Here is a 23,273-nt window from a genome sequence, read left to right as displayed (position 1 = left end):
ATCTAGGAATTTCTAAAACCAAATAAACCTAATAATTTATATTTCGTTTTCATGGTGGAAATTGGTGAATCGTCATTCACCTACCTTTCAAATATGTTATAACTTGGATTACGGCATCCCTCTTCTAGGTTATAATATATTGTGATTGGATCCTAGCCTTAATATTACATTTGGGTGTTTTATTAAGGACTATCTCTATATCTAAACTAAACTTATCTTTCTTCTCTTCAGATGTCTTCCAATAACTCTACTCCTGGCTCAAACCCTACTGGCTCCTTCTCTTTCATGAACCTTTATGGGAGAGTCATCTTTGATGGATCCAACTTTACTGACTGGATCAGAAACATTAGGATGGTCACTCGTTACGAGAACAAGGAATATGTTCTTGACAAGGAGCTTAAGGTGCCTGAACCAACTGCTACTCCTGAGGAGCTTGCTGAATATGAGGTTCATGAAAGAGATGCTACCAAAGTGGCATGCATCATGATGGTCACCATGACAGCTGAGCTCCAAAAGTGCTATGAGGACTACTATCCTTTTGAGATGCACCAGGATTTGATGGACCTCTACCATCAGAGTGCTCGTCAAGAGCGATATGAAATCATCTCCTCTATGATCACAGCCCGAATGAAATATGGCGAACCCATCACAAGCCACATGCAGAAAATGCAAAGGTATGTGGATCGATTGATGAAGTTGAATGTGAACTTCCCTGAGGAGTTAGCAATAGATATTATTTTGCACTCCTTACCTTCATGTTATGATCAATTCCGCATGACATACCACATGAATAAGGAGGAAGTTACACTTAGCAAACTTCGGGGACTCCTAAAGACTGCAGAATCAGGTCTTAAAGGTAAGTCGGTTGTGACCACTCCTGCTACTACTCCAAACTCAGCACCTGTCTTGGCAATCGGGAAAGGTAGAGGGAAGAAGAGAAAGAACCCTTCGAATGGTACCAAGGGTAAGACTCTTGATGGATCCTCTTCTAGCGGAACCAAGAAAGGTTTCGTTACACCTTCTTCTGATCCCAAAGAGGCTGAATGCCTCTACTACCACGAAAAGGCGCACTAGAAGCGTAACTGTCCAAAATACCAGCAAGATTTGAAGGATGGGAAAGTAAAACCCAACCATGCAGGTATTTACACTATATCATCTAATAATTCACTCTATTCTAACTCTTGGGTCCTTGATACCGGTTGCAGTATTCATATTTGTTCTGAATTGCAGGGACTAAGAAGAAGTGAGAATGTGGAGCATGGAAAGATAAACTTAATCATAGGGAATAGGAAAGTTTCAACTGTCACCAAGATTGGAGTTTATACTTTGTTTCTTAGTAGTGAATTTACTTTAGATGTGAATAAATGTTGTTATTCGCCAGAAATGGCAAGAAATGTTATTTCCTTTCATGCTTTGTATAAACAAGGTTTTACCTTTTCTTTTGATAATGAAATTGGTGGAATAAATGCTTTCTTTAATGATGTGTTTTATTTTAAAGCATTACCTTGTGATGGTGTGTATGAAGCTGTGTCTGTTGAAGATAACTTAGGAAATAATGTAATGTGTATTGATTCTACTAATGGTAATAACTTAGATAAAGCATCATTATGGCATTGTCGTCTTGGACATATAAGAAAGAAACGCATAGGCCAACTCCAAAAGGATGGAGTCTTGGAGTCATTTGACCTAAGGTCAGATGATATTTGTGAATCATGCTTACTTGGAAAAATGACAAAGTCATCCTTCACAGGTTCGTGTGAGAGGGGTGAAGGTTTGTTGGATCTTGTACACACGGATGTGTGTGGGCCCTTCAAACATGCCACAAGGGATGCTAATCGTTATTATTTGACTTTTACTGATGATTATAGTAGATATGGATATGTCTACTTAATCAAGCATAAGTCAGAGACTTTTGAAAGTTTAAGGAATTTAAACAGGAAGTCGAGAATCAATTGGGCAGGAACATTAAGATGTTTCAATCCGATCGTGGTGGTGAGTATCTTAGTACTGAGTTCCTTGACTATCTAAGGGAATGTGGGATTATCTCACAATTGACACCTCCCAGGACACCACAGTTGAATGGTGTAGCTGAGAGGCGTAATCGAACCTTGTTGGACATGGTTCGTTCCATGATGAGTCGAGCTACGCTACCAATCTCATTTTGAGGGTATGCCTTAGAGACTGCCACCCATATCCTTAATCTGGTCCCTATAAAGAAGGTTGCCAAAACACCTCACGATATATGGACTGGAAAAGTTCCTAGTCTAGCTCACATCAAGGTTTGGTGTATTGTCATTGGCTACCCACAAAAATCCTTTGGTTACCTCTTCTACAGACCTAGTGAGAATGTGGTCTTTGTAGCAAGGAGGGTTGTCTTTCGAGAGAGAAAGTTCATAAGCCAAGGAGACAGTGGGAGGCTAATTGACCTTGAAGAACTTCAAGAGTCAAGTGGTGAAGGAACCTCAAACTCTAGAAGTCAACTTGAGGAGGAACCTCCTGTTGATCCAATTATACCTCCAGTTGTACCTCTGAGGCGTTCCACAAGGGTTAGGAATGTACCTGAGCATTACTATGGTTTCCATATTACTGCGGAAGGTGAGACACTTATTAGTGATGAGACACTAGTAGGCCTGGATGAACCTAACAGTTATGCGGAAGCCATGGCAGGCCCTGAGTCTGCTAAATGGAAAGAGGCAATGGATAGCGAGATACAATCCATGTATGACAATCAGGTCTAGGACTTGGTTGACAATGTGCCAGGTCGTAAGATAGTTGGGTGCAAATAGATCTTCAAGAAGAAGACCGACATGGATGGTAATGTATACACTTATAAGGCACGACTGGTTGCAAAGGGCTTTTCTCAAACTCCAGGAGTTGATTATGATGAGACATTTTCACCAGTAGCCAAGATTAAGTCTATTAGGGTATTGTTAGCCATAGCTGCATTTCATGACTATGAAATATGGCAAATGGATGTCAAAACCGCTTTCCTTAATGGAAAGTTGGCTGAGGATATTTACATGAATCAGCCAGAGGGTTTTGTCAGCACAGAGTACCCTAATAGAGTGTGTAAGCTTGAGAAATCCATCTATTGATTAAAGCAAGCACCTCGCAGATGGAATCTTTGCTTTGATGAGAAAGTCAAAGAGTTTGGCTTTTCTAGGAGTGAAGATGAATCTTGTGTATATGTCAAGGCTAGTGGGAGTATAGTTAGCTTTTTGGTATTGTATGTGGATGACATACTACTCATAGGAAATGACATCCCAACTTTGCAGGAAGTTAATTCCTGGCTTGGGAAGTGTTTTGCTATGAAGGACCTAGGAGAAGCTGCCTATATTCTAGGAATAAGGATTTTGAGAAACCGGAGTAAAAGACTAATTGGACTTAGTCAGAGTACATACTTGGATAAGGTGTTGAAGAGATTCAGCATGCAAGATTCCAAGAAAGGAGAGTTACCCATCCAGAGTAACACTAGACTGAGTAAGACTCAGAGCCTGAGTACTGAGGATGAGATAGCAGAAATGAGTCGGGTGCCTTATGCTTCGGCGGTAGGCTCGATCATGTATGCTATGACCTGTACTCGTCCTGATGTAGCCTTTGATTTAAGCATGGTTAGTAGGTATCAGGGGAATCATGGTAAGGCTCACTGGACAGCGGTAAGGAATATTCTCAAGTACCCGCGGAGGACTAAGGACTGGGTCCTTAACCTCGGTGGGAGTGATGACTTGAGAGTCGTAGGGTATAGTGATGCTAGCTTCCAGACTGATAGGGATAATTTCCGCTCTCAGTCGGGATGGGTCTTTACCTTAAACGGGGGAGCAATCTCTTGGAAAAGTTCCAAGCAGGAGACAGTGGCTGATTCAACTTGCGAATCAGAGTATATAGCGGCAAGCGAGGCGGAAAAAGAGGCTATGTGGCTAAAGAACTTCATCGGAGACCTTGGAGTTGTACCAGCTATATCGAAGCCTATATAGATTTTCTGTGATAGTGAAAGTGTTGTTGCCTTAGCCAAGGAACCAAGGGATCACGGGAGATCCAGACACATTGACAAAAAATATCATTTCATCAGACATCGTATAGAAGAAGGACTTCTCGTGGAAAAGAGGGTATCATCGGATGAGAACCTGGCAGATCCCCTCACGAAGGGACTGGGTAGGGTTAAGCATCTCCAGCATGCTAGGAGCATAGGGCTGAAGGATGATATTAGTCTTAGTAGTTAGATGATTTTGAAATTTGTAAAATGTATTTGACATTTGATGATGAATAAAAGTTGTGTTTATTTATGAGTAAAGTGTTGCTATCTCATGTCAATCGTTTACTATTATTTCTTTTGCATGTTTTGACTTCCATAATATTTATGTTGTTTTACATATTATTCAAATTATCCACAGTCAGTCATATGTTGGAAGTAGATATGAAGTAAGACTGTCATGAGTTGGTTGTAGAGGTCTAAAGTGTTAGACATGGCCTCAACACTCATGAGTGCTCATAAGTTCTGAGTATTGGATTCAACCCACGCTCGCTGGTATCACTTCATGGAATTTATCTCGAGTGATCGCGAGACGGTAATATCATATAAGTCTTCAAACCTAGAGATATGACTTGTTAACTATGAGTAAGTTATGCATTGAACATGTGAAATCGCATTGGTAAACTCGATGTTATAAAACGTGTGTTTGTGTGTAATTTAACAAGTAGTAGAACAAGCATCCCAGTCGAAGTTTATCTGTTCCTTCTTGGATTAGAAGCTGATATCTGGGCCCCTCGATGATTTTGTTTTGACCTATGTACCGGGCCCGGTCAGAACTAATTTGATGTGTTCAATTAAGTTCTATGTCAAACAAATCAGAAATCAGGAAACAAACTGTTGGACAATAAGTAAGACATTGTTCCATGTATTTGTCCGGCTGATATCTAAGAACAGAGGATTATATGATCCCTTATCTGAAATGGCATACCATCATCTTCTCAGTTCCGAGAAACCTTGAAAAGAGCTACGATTGCCGATCGGTTCCTGAAGTCATACTTGCAGTTATAGTTATTAGACTTATCCAAGTGGGAGACTGTTGGATAAGGTGTCTAAGTCCATAACTATTTCTGGTATGTACTTGACCCGACCCGACATGGTCCATTTGGGTTACATGGCACCATGCAATTGGATAGACTAAATGAGAGAAAGAACACTTGTGGTTGATTAATATATTATAACTTCTAATATATTAATAATATTATTTAATTAGTTTGATCAAGAATTAATTTTAGAATTAATTAAGTGATCAAAAGATAACTAATTAAATATTTGGGTTGATTATGTAAATCATCCATAACTTCTATAGTGGGCTAAGAGGCTCCATGTATAATCAAGTTGGGTTGAACCCATTGGATGCTACATGGAGGCTCCATGAGAGTTACAAACCCATGAGTCATGGAAATGAAGAGTCATGACACATTAGGGTTTACATGGTGTAACCCTAAATGTGTCAACACTATATAAAGCTCATGTTTCTCCCAAAATCGGCTACACATGCATACTTGAGGGCTAGAGCCGATTTTTAGAGTGTTATACTTTCTCTCCAAGTTTACTCCATAGCATTTGGTGTTGTGTGAAGCATTTGAGGCATCACACTTGGGGTGATAGGCTCACAAGGTTTCAAGGTTCAAGATCAACAACAAGGTATGTAGTTCTATCTTTTATTCAAGTTAAAATTGTTCCCCATGAATGCTAGATAGGATCATAGCCTTGGAAATCAACTTTGCATGATAATTATACAAACATAGATCCAAGGTTATTATGGTTGCATGTACACTTAGGAAGTGTTAGAATGCTCAAAACCCATCAATAAGAGCATTAGTTTAACTGAACTAGTAATTTGTAGGAAATTTCTAGAATTAAACTTAGAATGCTAAACAATGATTGTGAGATGAGTGTTTTCTATATTTAGGATGTATACCTGAATAGACATGAGCACTAGCTTATTTAGGGGATATGCCTAAATTGCTTTTATGTGCTAAATGATTTATGTTATAATATGTCTTATATGCTTTATGATATTATCGTTTGATCGGATCTATGGTCTGTTGCTGACCGAATCTAGAAACTTTATGTGTTCAAATTTCTAAACGTTTAATTACGGTATTAGAACTGACATGTAACTTTTCAGAGTGATAAGGATATTTATACGTCTATCGTAAATAAAGCTTTCCCTATTTTAATTCCCATCGCTGCACATCGAATGTTTGATTTGGTGTATAGATCGACATGGTGAGAACTCGAAGCGGATTGGGAAACGGTAACTAGCAGCCTGAGCCTCGAGTGATTGAGCATGCACCAAAGGCAACAACTACACCCGATCCAATCACAATGGCAGGAGTACAGACAATGATACAAATGATGTTGGATCGTCAGATGGAAGAGACAAGGCTTCTACTTCAACATAATATGGATGAACCTACTGTGCCTATTGTGCAACACGAACTGAATGAAGAGCTATCAAACGAGGGAAATTACAGTCGTACTAGGAGTCAAGTTGAACCCCAAGTGGTCAAGAGGAACGACCCAGACAGAAGGATTGACAAGGATGGTTGTATATATAAGAACTTTATGGGTGCCAAGCCACCAAGTCTTTCTGGAAGCCCAAAGCCAGTAGAAATCATTTACTGGATCTCCGAGATGGAGATGGTATTTGAAAGTTGCAATTGCAACAACAAATAGAAAACCATCTTTGTAGTCAGACAACTAAAGACCGTAGTTTTAAGTTGTGGAAGTTGTTGGCAGATACAACGCCACAAGGAGAAGCCATGCGGATGTCTTGGGAATCATTCATGGAGCAGTTGAAAATGCAATACTGCTCAAAGATAGATCTGATAGACCTAAACAATGAGTTTTAGAACCTAAAGAAAAGGGAAGATGAGTGTTGACGAGTATGACACCGCATTCACCAAGAAGATGAAGCTATTCCCCTACTTGGTTCCAAGGTAGATAGGTTTGCTAACAGATTGCCAACAGACTTTGGTGCAAGAGTAAAAGTGGCAACTACTTTGAAGATAACCTTTAGAGCAGCCAAGAATATGGAGACCCAACTTAGGGAAAAGGGTTTGGAAAGAGGTGGGGTAGGGGAGAAGAGGAAGTTTGAGGGGTCTTCAAAATCTGACAGGATAAATATTTTCCCGAAGTCTGACCCTAATAACAAGAGGTATGGGGATACCAATGAAGAAAAGTGGTGTGAAAAATGTAGAAGGAAACACATCGGGAGATGCTCTAAAGAGGTAACCTGCTTCAAATGCAGGAAGACCGGTCACTATGCCAACGAATGCACAACCAAGAGAGAAGTATTCTTTAAGTGTGGTGGAGAAGGACACTTCAAGCAAGACTGCCCAATTAGGGAAAGAGCTACGGAGCCAAACGTACCACCGAAACCAAAGGCAAGAGCATACTATATGATCCTTAATGAAGCAGGTGATGATGCAAGGGATTAGGAGTAAGGATTTATAAAGTATCCATATAGATAGTATCATGTGGTGTAGCCTAATATAAGAGGCATAGTGTAGGGTGAACTTGAATGCCTATGTAATCGTTTCAAGAAATAATATAAACCTTAGTTATATTATCCGATGTGTTAAATGACTATGTGACATTCTGCTATGGTGACGTGGTGAACTGAGAGGCAATACTTGGGACGAGTATAAGTACATCTGAAAAATAGTAGAGGCCTATACTACCGGAGGCACATGACTCACACTTGGATCAGGGAAAGTCACATGGTTACCAAGGCGCTAGTAATTGATTCTGTTTTATTCATATATATCGTTACCATCATTTAGGTAATGACTAAGAAGATGATTGTTATTCTAACCCTAGTAGTCATATCAAATCGATTCCGGTTAAGATATGTATTCTACGTGGTTCAAAGAACTAAGATCGATGTAGCATCTGACTTAAGCCAGAAGATTGAAGTGACAAATAATCGAAGCGATCAATAGAAGTACCGCGATCGGTGTTAAATTAAGAAGCTTGTAGCTAGAAGTGCTACATGCTAGAATGTGATTATATCACATTAGAACCTAAAGGAAAATATATTCCATTATGGAATTTGACTCTAAAAGACCTAAGTCTAAGCATTGCATCATAGGATGAGAGGTCATTAGGACATGACTCATTAGTTTGTTACAATAATTAAAGTAAAGAACTTATCTTAAGTTAAGTAGCGGAAGGAGTTTGCAATAAAGATCGAGTTTGTAACTTGAAGGTTACGATTGAAAGTCCAACATAGTACGAAGAGCGGGTGCAAGATTGAGAACCACCAACAGTTAAGAAGTCCACAAGTTAGATACTCATTTGAAAGGACATAAGAGCTACGGTTATTACCTATGATGAAAAGATAATGTATGGAGTTATTGTACAAGACCTATTTTGTTGATGATTCCAGGACGTAATCATCCTAAGGGGGAGATAAATGTAACGCCCGCATATTCGGGCTAGTCAATTTAGAGACAACAAACATTAAAAATGACTTTTTGATAGAAGATTATTTAGAATAACTTATTCATCGTATTGAATAACGTACATGTACTGAGAAAGGTTACTAAGTTATTTAGCTTACTATTTATTCTATGACTTACATTTCAAGTACTCATGTTGCAGTAGAGTAAATGAGAGTATTAGCTCAATAATTGAAAAAATGTATAGAATTGTGACATCGCTATTTTCACGGACAATTTAAAATTTTTATTTATGCTTATTTATTTTAGAGTATAAAACTAATTGCACAATTTGTTCCCAAAACATGATAATATCATTATCAATGCATTTCTGAAGAAAGGTATTTCATTTATATTTAAAACTATGGGATGTTATCGTTAATATATATATATATATATATATATATATATATATATACACACACACACACACACATAAGCATAAACAAATCTTAATATGCCTTACAACATCTTATTATACTAATGGCCTACAAACTCTTCAAATTAGTCATCATCCATGTGTCTTCGTATCGCTACCTGTAATACAAAGAAACTAATTGGGTCGGGCTTGGGATCCTGGTGAGCATATAGAGTTTTCAACCCAAAATAATTAAGTTTTCAATTATATATTTCACATCAAATAACTTACCCGATTACCCATTCCCGTTATTTTCACATATTAATCCTAAAATACTAATCTCAAGGGACCTAACCTAAGGATCATCATCAACAGCGGGTAGACAATATTAGTTGGGGGATTTCCATAACAATATGTTAAAAGGAAACCATGGGGGATAGAATACATCAAATGAACAAATAGTTTATTAACACCTATAGGTTGCGAGCTTGCCAACGTTCCACCTTCATCTATACTCTGCTAGATGACAGGTTCACCAAAAATAAAGGTCTCTCATCATCATCTCATCATTTCATGTTTCATCACCCATTACTTCCCAATATATTATATATATGAAAATGCATATATGATTAAAGCAAATAAATCATATTATCTATCATAGATACCAAGTAATTCAGATAATAGGCACACATAGCATTTAATCCTTTGGATACTTTATATTTATGTGTAAGCTAAAAGTACTTATGCACTCACTTGTTAAAATGGATGACTGGAAAGTCGGGCAGCGCTTCGCTTCAGCACTTAACTTTTCCTTTTATGTGACCTAGGTTCAATTATCACTAAGTCTTAGTCTTAATACCTCTTATGACTAATTAATAGTCTAAAGTCCTCAACAATTATCACTAAGTCTTAGTCTTAATACCTCTTATGACCTTAGAGCTTTGCCAAAATATCCTAAATACTAAGATTTTTCGGGCTAAGGGAGCAGAAACTCGAGAGAGATTGTTTAGAGAATGTGTGGAGAAAGAATGAGCAGGAAAAAGCTACTTATAAGCATTTTTCTAGGGAGGCATGTCGTTCCTACCTACCAGGTGTGTCGCGCGTTGGGTAGGTGGCGGTGCCTCCCCCACCAGTTGACTGACACGTGGCGTTCACTGAGAGGGGCTGCGTGACAAAGCAGTAGGTAGAGCTGAAACTTTAAAAATTCATATCTAACTCATACGAACTCCGTTTTTATGTTCTCTATATCCACACGTAGGTATTTCTGAGTACTACAACTTTTATTTAGACTTCGTCGGCTAATTCCAGCCGATCTTAATTTTAACAGTCTACGAAGATTTCACTGCAATTGACCGTGTAACATTCATGACTTCTTCATACGAACTTTGTTTTCGATTGTTTTTACATCGATAGACTCCTTATCACGAGATCTTCAATTCTAGTTTAGTTTGTTTCGGCTAAAATTCAAGCAATCTAATATTCGATAGACTCCTTATCACGAGATCTTCAATTCTACTACGACTTTCGTTTAAATTACTTAAGCTAATAAGCAACCTATCTCTGATTCACTATTTACGGCGTACTTTGTCGTATCGAGTCAAACGTGTAACTTCAAATGATCATAACTTTTTCATATGAAGTTAGATTTTAGCGTTTCTTATATCCCCGAAATCATCATTACGACTACTTCAATTTTAATCAAGGCTATTTATTTTAATTAATATTTTATTTAAATATTTGTTTTAGCCCTATTTATTAAGTTTTCACCTAATATTATATACACGTAATGTAAACACATAAGTCACATAGATTCAATCATATTTCTTTTTATTTATTCATCAAATAATTATAATTATTGACCAACGTCAATTACAAATCTTATTAATGCCTAGCGGGAAACATGGGCGTTACAAAAATATCTAAGATAGTTACCGACATGAACACTCAGTTCATGTTATGTTTATTTGATTGTATCTTATTGTCATTAAGGATATAACTTGTCTATTCCCTTTTTGGTAACAGTTGTACACATTCAACATTTCTAACTTTTAAAGAATTTTTTTTGGATGTAATCTCTAAATATTATTAAAAGAGAACCTTTAACTCTAAACTGAAAAAATCAGAGCCATTGATTGCATTTCAATCCTATATTTCCACCATTGGATTATTTGCTAACATCATCTTTGTCAATCATTTTATTTTTGTCCACCAAATTTATAAAACATATATTACATTTTAAATTAGGAAGTTTATTAATAACAATTAAATCTCATCAAAAGTAAAATTAATTAAATTAGGAATTCTATTAATGACAATTAAATCTCACCAAAAATAAAATGAATTAAATTATGAATTCTATTAATGACAATTAAATCTCACCAAAAATAAATTTAAGAGGTAAAAACTTCAAACGGAATGTCAACGTAAATGTCTTTCGACCAAAATACATTTCGATATCATAATACTTGAAAAATCTCATTCAATATTAAAGTATTGAAAATACATTACAGTATTAAATTCTTCAAAATGCCTTACAATATTAAAGTCATGAAAGTAAATTACAGTATTAAATTCTTGAAAAAATCGATCTTCAAACATTCTTTAACGAACGAGTGATAGGATCTCGTGATCCCAACATCTCTAAATATTATTAAAAGAGAACCTTTAATTCTAAACTGAAGAAATCAGAACCATTGATTGTATTTCAATCCTATATTTTCCACCATTGGATTATTTGCTGACATCATATTTGTCAATCATTTTATTTTTGTCCACCAAATTTATAAAACATATATTACATTTTAAATTATGAAGTTTATTAATAACAATTAAATCTCATCAAAAGTAAAATTAATTAAATTAGGAATTCTATTAATGACAATTAAATCTCACCAAAAATAAAATGAATTAAATTAGGAATTCTATTAATGATAATTAAATCTCACCAAAAATAAATATTTATGAGGTAAAAACTTCAAACGGAATGTCATACAACGTAAATGTCTTTCGACCAAAAAACATTTCGATATCATAATACTTGAAAAATCCCATTCAGTATTAAAGTATTGAAAATACATTACAATATTAAATTCTTCAAAATGCCTTACAATATTAAAGTTGTGAAAGTAAATTACAGTATTAAATTCTTGAAAAAGTCGATCTTCAAACATTCTTTAACGAACGAGTGATAGGATCTCGGGATCCCAACACTTCCAAAACCGAAAGCCTCTAAAAATCAACAATTTAAAAGATAATAATCGGAAACTCCAAAAAAAATTCAATCCATAATAAAGTCTAGTTGATTGTGGATGATTTCTAGTTCTTTCACCTCCAAAATAATCCAATGTACCAATTGTAACAGCCCGGAACCCCAGGTATTATTTATTCATATATTTTTGGTGTTTTGTGAGGGGACTCGACGAGTTGGAGCTCAAACTCGCCGAGTAGGATCGCGGTTTTGGACGCGGGTTCGCGCCTGGACTCGGCGAGTCCGCGCTATTTAATGAAACCCTAATTTCCTGGTCCTAAGCCCTATTTAAAGGACCTTATGGCCCTTCATTGCGGCTACTTTCGACCTTGAGAGCACCAGAGCAGCTGAGAGTTCTTGTGAGTGAGATAAGAGGCCATTATTCACCATTTTTGTGTGTATTTGCAAGAAAGGAAGAGGAAGGCCAAGCTAGGGGAGTTGGGGAGCTTAGATCTACTCCCATTTCGGCAGAGGAAACTATTTGAGGTAACATTCAGAGCTTATTCTCGTGTTTTTCTTGATATGGCCAAATCTAGGGTTTCTTCATGCCTTGTTTGCCTTGTATTTGGAGTGTGAGAGGTCCCATGGGGAAATGGTACCTAGATCTGGACCTTAGTAGGTCCAGAGAGTCCCAAATGCCATGCTTTATGCCTTTCCTTTTGAGTTGGAGACTTAGGTTACCATTTTAGATGTCATTTCATCAAAAGAAGCCTTGTAGGCGTTGCATGGTAGCCAAGATTGTGACTTTACGTGATGAATGTGCTTGGGAGGGCTAGATCTATGAGTTGTTGGAGCGGATCTGAACTCAGAAGCGAGATCGAGTCGATGCATGGCATGGACTCGCCGAGTCCAAAGAACAGACTCGGCGAGTAGCATGAAGATTGTCCTAACCACTCAGCGAGTGGTCTTGCCGAGTTAAGGGTTGACTCAGTGAGTCAGGGAGAGTTAGAGAGGGTTGACAGGTGGACTGAGTCGAGCTGGAACTCGCCGAGTTTTTCTTGAGACTCGGCGAGTTGAGTCGTGGTGGCCCCACGATTCATGCCAGGTGGAACTCGCCGAGTCAGGGAAGTACTCGACGTGTCAAAAGAGGATCCTAGGGAGTCAGTGAACACGTATAGACTCGCCGAGTCGCTCTAGTGCACTCGCCGAGTCCGGTCAGAGTTGACCGTTGACCAGAGTTGACCAGTGTTGACTTGATAGGGGTAGTCAACCTTAGTTGAGAAAGTGTTAATTAGAGATATATGGTGTTATAGGAGGATTATAGCTCGGAGGATCGAGCGCGAGTGATTTTCGGGATTTGCGAGTTATCGAGATACGCGAGGTGAGTCTTCTCACTATACTTTACCTTGAGTAGGTAATCAGAGTTATGTGACAGAGTATTTGTATGCTATATGTATGTTATGTGTTGTATTGCATTATTTCTATGTGATTTATGCTGTGCATGTTTATAGAGTTGGACCGGAAGGTTCCCAGAGCTAGAACCAGTGGGTTCACAGAGTAGGGTCAACGGACCCACAGAGTTATAGCCTCGAGTGGCTAATATGTGTTATGTGCGGTATTTTGGGGAACTCACTAAGCTTTGTGCTTACAATGTTAGTGTTGTTTGTTTCAGGTACTAGTGATGACCGTGGGAATGCGCCGGCTTGATCTGTACACACGCATGGGATTTTTATGATATGTGATCTTGGGATTTTTGTATGATATGGATTGGAGTCTTAAAACATTGATGTTTTTATGAAAATTAAATGAAAATGTTTTTATATTATGCGAAAAATTATTTTGAAATTCACGGTGTTACACCAATGTTCCATCATAATAAACTTGAACCATAACATCTCTCATATTCATATGTAGGACAGCTCAACCAGTTTGGAGGCTCCAAACAAACCAAAAATTTGGGACCCAATGACATTTACTATATTTAATTTTATAAACCCTGATTCAATGGTAATGTACAACACATTTAGTTCAAAGATAGATGTTATGTCATAGAACAAGAAGAACATCATGTTTACACCATATTTTTGAAATTGGAAAATATTACCATACAAACTAGACTACTAGAGCATCCACAAAAGTTATAGCCACATCATAATTCACAATTGAAAAAAAAAATGATCCACCACATTGTTCAATTTTTTGGTATTGACACAACGAATATTAAAAAAACTTAACCCTTATTAAGTATCTCTAAATATTATTAAAAGAGAACCTTTAATTTTAAACTGAAGAAATCAGAGTCATTGATTGCATTTCAATCCTATATTTTCCACCATTAGATTATTTTGCTTGCATCATCTTTGTCAATCATTTTATTTTTGTCCACCAAATTTATAAAACATATATTACGTTTTAAATTAGGAAGTTTATTAATAACAATTAAATCTCATCAAAAGTAAAATTAATTAAATTATGAATTCTATTAATGACAATTAAATCTCACAAAAAATAAAATGAATTAAATTAGGAATTCTATTAATGACAATTAAATCTCACCAAAAATAAAATAAAAAAAATACCCCACCGCACCCTTTATTACCAGTATCCCTACACTTTCTCCTCATTTATTTACATAATCTATATAACCTAAGATTTGTACTGGAGAAGAAAATAGGGGAAAGAAGTAGTAGAGTACTTGTTGGCTTCGATCTGTATGGATTAATCTTGTGTTCGATCATCATGGAAGAATTAGGAATGATATAGAGATAAATTTTATTTGGATTCTACTTTAATTTGATCGTAGTTTAGATCGATTTTGGTTAAGTTTTAGATTATATTTATTTTATTTTGTTTCAACTATGAAGTTTCAATCTATAAAACTTTTCGATTTAAGTTTAGATCGATAATGGTTATGTTTTCTAAATCTGCTTCGATTTTTCTTCTTATGATATGTATTGTTGATTTTGATTTTTTAAGTTATAGGTATCTGAGAGCAAAAAGATGGACACAATAGCACCACTACCTCTCATCCATTGTTTCGATTTGGAAGATATGTCCACTAGGTATTAAATTTGTATATGTCGATTTTATTTTTTTATTTTTACGTTTTTAGTATTTGTGTTTAGTCAATGATTTTTTTTGGCTTACGAAATTGTGAATGGAAGATATACTGAGTCAATGTCTATAATGCTTTACTCATTTGATCCCTTCTTGGATTTAGAGATGAAATTCAAACCCTTATACGAATGAGTGATCCACATATCCTACAACTCAGCAAAACTCAGTAGTGATATTTGTTTTGATTTATTGTAAAAACATCTTTTTATAAAAACACAAATAAGGCTCTCAGAAAGGAGTTATTCACCGATCCCTTTTTAATATTACAAAACATCTTTTAGACTTAATAGCAAAGAAAATACAAAGTTTTAGTATACCATGTAAATAGATTACCTCGATAAACCTTATTGGAAAATATTTATGATTGATTACTTTTGGTTACTTAGTAGGTTTTTTTTATGAAAAAATGTATTCTAATTTATCTATTACATATTATTCTGTTTTTTCAAAAGAGAGATACATAGAACTCAGATTGCTAATTTTCGTTTTGTGTTTTTGGAATACGTTTTAGTTGTGAACTTGATACTATGGAAGTACTTGCGTTGTCTGGGCATGCTGAGAAGTATAATAAGAACCTTGCACAACTTTATTATTTTGTGTAACTGGTTTGAATCTTCCTATTGAGTTTACTTTCTCAAGGATAAATGGTTATACCCTACACTCTTGAAAATAGGGTTGGGAACATTGTGAGTATCTAGGTTTTCTCAGCAATAAGATAAGACATTAGTATAAAAGTTGCAATATAAACCTTTTTAAATTACATAATAATAACTAAACAAATATATGTGAAAAAATATCTTTATAATTTAAATTGCAATATATAACATAAAAATCGTATTAAATTTTCATTATGTTCCATTCCATGCCTCACAAACATGTCTCCGGAACGAAATTACTCACTCTATTATCTGGCTTTTACGATTACCTATCAATATGGAAACCATCATTCATGAACCACTACTATATCATCTTTTCCCTCTCCTCTCTCTTCCATCTTTTTCAACTCACAACACATGGAAACCTTATCTTTTTCAACCCACTCAATTTAAAAAAAAAAATTCAAAAAAAACTAAGGTATAAGTTTTAAGACACATGGTACAAGAGGGAGAGAGAGAGAGAGAGAGAGGATGAAGCAGGTTTGTGAAGCTACATAAACAACCCACTCCTCTTTGCCCACTCAAGTTGGAGTGGTTTCTTGGAGGTACCAATGGTACCTCCCAATTTAACCATGACTCTATCCTCCCTAACCAGAATATATTAATGTGCTTACATTCAAATTTTTTATTAAATGTGGAAAATAACAATATTTGAAAACCGAGATGCTTCTTTCATTCTTTCTATACGAATCAAATTTGTAGATTTAGTCAGCATGATGGATGGAAGAAACATATGTTTTGCATCCATATTTCATGACAGTGAGATTATATAAACAATAAACGATCATTCGATTATCGTCTATGAACAAAAAAAACTCAAAGAAGAGTATGTATGTGTAGTGAAAGGGAGATCGATGAACTTATTGCTAACGCTATGGAGAAAGTTGGCAAAGAAGGTACTCACTCTATACTATTGTTATCCATTATATAGTATCTTATCTTCTAAAGAATGCTAAAAATGTTAATTTTTAGTTTTTTTTTCAACATTTTGACTATTTTTCTTATAGTTTCTACCCGACAATTTAGCTGATGATACTGAAGCCTTTTCAAGTGTTGGAATTAGTTATCGTTTGAATGTCTCTTGATGTAAGTTTTAAGTAATTATTGTTTATAGTCATTAATTTACTTGGAATTTTCTTTCAGGTTTTAGAGGCAAAGTAGCACATATAATAAGTACTATTAAATGAAAAAAAAAAAAACATTAGCAAAATTAACAAAAAAATTGGTGTTGATGTTGTCTATACTGTGTAAATCACAATTACAAGAATCAATATTAGCACATATATATGGTTAAGATTACAATTTTTAAACAACGTTCGTATCTTCGAAACATGATTAGTTTAAATTAACTATTGTATACTTATGTTATATCAAATATCTACATGTACAGAACGTCGATAAGATATTCCAATGTATATATTAATTTTAACTAATCATTATAATTTTATAAATAAAACATCTATCCTTGTAAATTAATAATTTTTTTGAAAACATTGATTAGTTATTAGGATTAATTTTGCATTTATATGTATTTTTTTATATGTCTCCCGCGTTATACACAGATCATAATCTAGTTTAGTATGAAAAATTAAGATCGAATATGTTTGAACCAAAACCAAATTAATATGTTGGATTGTCTACTAGCTTTATTTATTATAATTAGAGGCTAATGATCCAAAAAGAACCATATTTTATTAATAAAATATACTTTTATTATGTATGATTATAATTAAAAACAATCGTTGTTAAAGTATTTGGTATTTTATCTATTTAAGAAACTAATAGCAAAATAAATAAATAGATAAGAGATTTTTTAAATGAATAATTTTTTTTATCAAATTATGTGAAAGTTATATATTTTGGGAGTCCTTTACTATTGAGAATAAAAATAAGAAAAGAAAAAAAAAATCAACCCAACTATAATTTGGTTTCTTTATATCACATTTTAATTTAGTTCATACTAGTTGGATGCATATTCCAAAACACAGTATCAATTCAAACTCACTTAATCAGATGATTGAATTGGTCCACTCAAACAAACAACGAACACCTCTAACATCTACTGATACCCTACGATATGAAAACATAGCTAGATGTTGATTCCCGCTTATACCTGTACTCATCTTAATCTAAGCCATAAAATCGTCTATTATAACATCATCCGTTATACCACCACATATCATATATCGGTGCCACATCAGCATCACATTCTTCTACAACTAGCATAAGATACCTGCCACTAACACATCATTTAACCTCGTTTTTTTCAGTTTAATTCAAAAATACATTAAAATCATTTTTTTAATACTAGTTTTCCATTAAATTAAAAGACCAAATTACATTAAATAAAAGCTACATTAATTGAAAAAAAACTAACAATAAAAATAAAAATTACATTACTTAAAATAAAAAAAATAAAAAAAAAACTAAAAATTTCAACAATAAATAAAATAAACTACCTCATACACCTACGTCGGGCTCGAACCGACTCTTTTATTGCTTGAAAAAGTTCCAAGTATTTGCCCTCGAGGTCGTCCGCTTTCATTTTCAAGATTTTCATATCGGTTTTTGTTTGGATCATCGCTTGTGCCTCTTGAAATGATGTTTGTGCTTCGATCATTTTTTGTTCTATCCGAGTCATCACCTCGACCTTCGTTTCTTGAAGTTGCACATATCGATCAAATTTATCGTCAAACATATCCATAACACTAGAATTCGAAGATGTTGAAGCCGATTTTTTTGCTTTATTTCTTCCAACAGAACGACGAAGAGGTTGGTCGTTTTCAAAATCTAGCGGGTCGTCGTTGATGCCGATGTGTGTTCGGCCGTCCGATTGTTGGGAAGTTGCATTGGGGTTTCTCGAACGCTTTGAACCGGAAGATTGCGAAGTTCCTTCTGTTTGCTCTTTCCATTTTGGGGCATCTTTCAATTTTAGTCACGGTTTCATATACGGAAAAGCTTTGCGTGTTGGCATTGTTTTTTCAAATTGCTCCATTGACCCCTTGAAAACATCAAAATCGTTCGAGCCGCTTTTGCATATGTTTAGGAGGTTGTTGTAGATTCCTCCAAACTCAGTGCATTTTAGTCAAATATCGCGCCATTTCGACGTAATTTGATCGGCATTTCGAGTTTCACTTTCCATTAACTCGTAGAAAATGGCTCTGGCTTTTTCTTAAAAACTTCCGTAAGGCTGACTATCTCCTACAATTGGATTTTCGGAAGCCGCCACACATGCCTCCACTAACTTTTCTTCTTCTTCTTTTTTCCATAGGATCCTTTCTTGGGCGGTATTGGGTCGGACCGGTTTTTTTTTCCTTTTTTCTTTTTTGGTTGAGGTGGTGGTGAAGGTTGCGTTTCTGCAACAAAATCCGGCGAAAATGGTGGTTATGAGCTTGGTGGTTGTGAAATTGGTGGTGGTTGTTGTTGTGACGATTGTTGTTGGAATTGTTGAAATTGTTGGTATTGTTGTGAAATTTGTTGTTGTTGGAAAGTCGGAAAATGTTGATATTATTGTTGGAACAGCGGTGTTTGTTGGATAGGAGAACCGGTTTGAAGTAGATTGATAAAACCGCCTTGAGGTGACTCCATAGTCGGGAATTGGCGAGGTGTTGTATCTAACGCAAAAGCGTTATCGGGTTTGCGATTTCTGTAGTTTGGAGGGGTATTTTGGTTGGGGTCCATGATTTTTTGTTGTTAAGATGTAGTGTGTAGTTTGTGTATAGAGAAAAAAAAAAGAATGGTGTAAAAAATAAAGAGTAAAAATGTTATATTTATAGGTAAATAAATTGTTAAATTTTTTTTTTATAGAAACTAGCCGTTCAATGGCTATAGCAACGTTCAAATTGAATGCTTCGAGTTGATTGGGCGTGCGTTTCCGTTGTGCCGAGCACGAGAGACAACGACCACGAGCCACCACGAAACAACGGGGTAGTGTGCATGTCCGTTGTTCGTGGTCAGCTCAACCACGAACGTCCTCATGCTCGGTATACCACTTGGCCTAACAAAGTTTTATAAATTCCCAAAAATAAGACCAAAATTTGAGGTACCCTTGAACAAAATAAGCTTTATAACTTCCCAATGTGGTTTACACGGGTTTGACATGTACTAACCAACCCAACTAATGTTACAAAGATAGCCTTGTACGCACCATCACATACTTCAAACTTCCAACAACACTAGCGTAGAATATTTTCCATATTAGACGTGTCCTTATCATTCAAAGGGAAATATGATTTAGGGAGTTTGACATGCGTCGGAAGTAGTTTGATGTTTGTTTTTACTCCATCCATGTTGACATGCGTCGGAAGTAGTTTGATGATTGATTTAGGGAGTTTGATGATTGTATAAAAGTTTCAAAATTCAATAAGTGCCTCCTCAATTATATCGGCTTCTAGTTGACCACTACGATGTTTGATGTGGTAGATACCGTTGAACTTGGTGATTTCATTTTTCATGGACTTCCACTTTGAATTTATTTGATAGACATTGGTCATCATTTCCCATTTGGTTTATAAAATATGCTCTAACCTGATTCCAAAATATCTTACGCATTCATGATTCACATTACCCAAGTCTTTTGAAATATTGATCAAAACGTTGGCCAACAAATTTCTTCGTTGGTGCTCCATCATCTAAACTTTTTTTTTTTTTTTTTTTAATTTGGAAATACAGGTAGTATATATGGTTGTGAGAATGTGTGATAAACTAAGAGTGACTACTATATTTATAGTGTTTTTATTTTTGGAAAAATACACTAGCCATTGAAGTGAACGTTAGCCAAGAAGCAAAGACCGGGAAAAAAGTTGCAAGGGAGCGGTACCGCACCATCCGGGGTTGTGCTCCCGCACAGTGTCATGCTTCGTGCATGACCTTCCCGTGAGTGTCACACCATACCGTATGCACTCATGAGAAACGTTGACTTTTAATGATTAATATATTGGACGTCTGGTTATTGGCCAAAATTTATTCAATAATATTTCTTTTGAACGGCATTCTATAATAAATGACCAAATGAAAACGATGTATCCAAAGCATTTAAGTAAACATAATAATATAACGTTGAAGGTGAGCCAAGTACCATCACACAACAAAACCAAAAGTTATACATTATCCAAAACCATTACAAAGGCTTTTTCACATCAAAGATTTCAATGATCTTGCCTTGATCGGCTTCCTCCCTCTCTTCTTGCCAATAATTGCCACTTTACCTTTTTTGTGATTGTCAATATTATCTAATTCCATTTTCATGGGCCCCACCTCCGAAATCTCGGGTTCCAATCGTTTTTGCTTTTTTTCTTGTATATCAATATCACCGGTTTCATAACCGTTGTTGCTATTAGTAGCAATCGTACAAGCTTCCTTGTAAATATATGTAATTGTACTTGTAGTTGTATCTGTTGCCCCTCTTTTCTTGCCCCAAGATGGCCCAAACCCTGAATAATAATAGAAATCATGCGGGTTTGTTGTGGGCCGTTTTTTGGTTCGGTGAGGCCGGGCCCCTATCATGGGCCCGGATATCACCCGAGATTTTTTCTTAGTGGTCGAAAGATGGTGATCACACATTTTGTTGCCATTTTTGACCACCCTTCCACATTGCCATCCTTTTTCATCTAATTTATCACACAACACAATTTCTTCCTTAAACCCTAAAATGTCACCACAATTGTCATTATCGTTTTCATCTTCCCGAGAGGTCTTCAAAGCCACACTGTTATCAAGATTAATCTTTATTCCAAACCCATATTAATATAGCGGGAAAGTAAGAACCAAAATTTTCATATATCCGAGTTGGATCATGAAGAATCAATGCACAGAAGTCTCAATTTGGAAATTTTCTAGTTGTTACTATCATAATATATATAGACATTAACGTTCGTAATATGAACATTATAGTTCTGCAATTCGCTGAAGCCACATTGACAACAAGATCAAAGTTTTATTCGAAAGCCATAAGATATAACGCAAAAAAGATTCAAACTTTCCCTAAACCCCAGATTAGATTACGAAGCAATCGCAGCACATAAGATGTTAAAGAAAGAAAAATTAACGACGATATATACATATCATCGAACAACCCTAACTCGTTATAGGTTCTGTAAATGATCGATAACATATTGAAAGCAACCAGAATAATTCGAATTCGAAGAAAAGATTCACGGGTTACCTCTCCAAAGCTCCTATGGAATCAACCGAGCTTCCATTTCCAGCAAGATTAACGTTGTAGTAAACCTCATAATCATCGAACTGTGTAAGGCAAGAAACCCATTCAACAAATTATCAAGAAAAACTATAAGCATGCTAATAATGACTATAATCTGACAAACAAAGAAAACCCATGGGGAAAGTAAACTTATTGAGCTCAATTTCACGACGAAAATGGTGGGATTTTAGGGTTTATGGTTGGGAAGAACCCTAGAGAAGGGGTTTTGAAGATAAACCCTAGAGAAGAAGAAAGAAGAAACCGAAGCAAATAAACAAAAGATTCGGAGTGATTTTAAGTGGGGTTTTCTTGTTTCGAGAGATTTGATTCATAGAATTGAAGAAAAACAAGAACATATTGAAGGAGAATGAATCAATGTTACCTGGTGGAGAGAAGAAGATGAATCCGAAGACGGAAAAGTGATGATATCCCATGGAGATTGATTAAGCTGACACAAGTTCTTCTTTAGCAATGATTCATCGGCGTCACTTGTAAGATTTGTGGTTGAGCTAAGCAACGGTGAGATTTTTGCATTTTTTCTTATTCTCATGGTGAAAATGGAGAACACGAAGAGAGAGAGGGAGATGGGTACAGCGGTGAGATCCAAAATGACTTTCTCTCTCTATAATTATATGTGTATAACTCTCTTTTTCAGAGTCGATGTATATAAATATAAGAAAAGGTACAACTTCCAAAGAAATATGTACAAGTACATATTACCTTATTATATATATTAAGAAAATTTTGGGCTACAGAAAGGATTTTGTGTAGAATTATGAGTTTTGTTTGTGCTTCTCTCCCCTCTTTGTTTTTTCGCAGAACCACAGAACTCGAAAACAATGAGAGGATTATACTAAGGCTAACAATATAAATTTACACTTTAGACCCTATACTAGTTGAATATTATCTGATATGGTCCTACTAGTTTGTTGTCTATCCCTTACATTATTAAACTTAAACTTCTAGTTTGTTATTTCTTTTTATAAAACTAGAGCTCACAATTGGTTGATCTGAACTGGGTTTGGTTTAAATTCGTTTATTAATTGGGTTGAACATTTTAATACAATCGAACATTTTTATCTAAATTGGTAGATATTTTCAATCCAATTTAGCCTTTTAGATTGATGAATTATCATCGGGGTGACATGTTTATATAATTCTTAACCCAACCTATTAAATAAATGGGTTAAACATGAGTTAACTCAATTAAAATAAAAAAGTAAATAAATTAACTAAAGATTTCACCACTTAAATTACTTCAAAACTTAAATAAACTTT

The 23,273-nt window shown here is 35.5% G+C and overlaps 1 protein-coding gene across 1 annotated transcript; it reads right to left on the bottom strand.

The window, feature by feature from the left end:
• Positions 1-20,818: 20,818 nt before the first annotated feature.
• Positions 20,819-22,622, bottom strand: LOC145064672 (uncharacterized). Its single transcript, XM_079012076.1, has 3 exons — positions 22,378-22,622; positions 21,960-22,039; positions 20,819-21,503 (listed from the first exon to the last, which is right to left on the bottom strand). The coding sequence occupies exons 1-3, from the start codon at positions 22,543-22,545 to the stop codon at positions 20,930-20,932; spliced, it is 822 nt and encodes a 273-aa protein (XP_078868202.1). The 5' UTR covers positions 22,546-22,622; the 3' UTR covers positions 20,819-20,929.
• Positions 22,623-23,273: the final 651 nt, after the last annotated feature.

The sequence above is a fragment of the Lactuca serriola genome, chromosome 7 (genome assembly GCF_051521515.1).
Source record: "Lactuca serriola cultivar US96UC23 chromosome 7, Lser_US96UC23_V15, whole genome shotgun sequence".
Lineage (NCBI taxonomy): Eukaryota > Viridiplantae > Streptophyta > Magnoliopsida > Asterales > Asteraceae > Lactuca > Lactuca serriola.
Note: the sequence above shows the minus strand (reverse complement) of the source record. Positions and strands in the feature narration are given on the sequence as shown.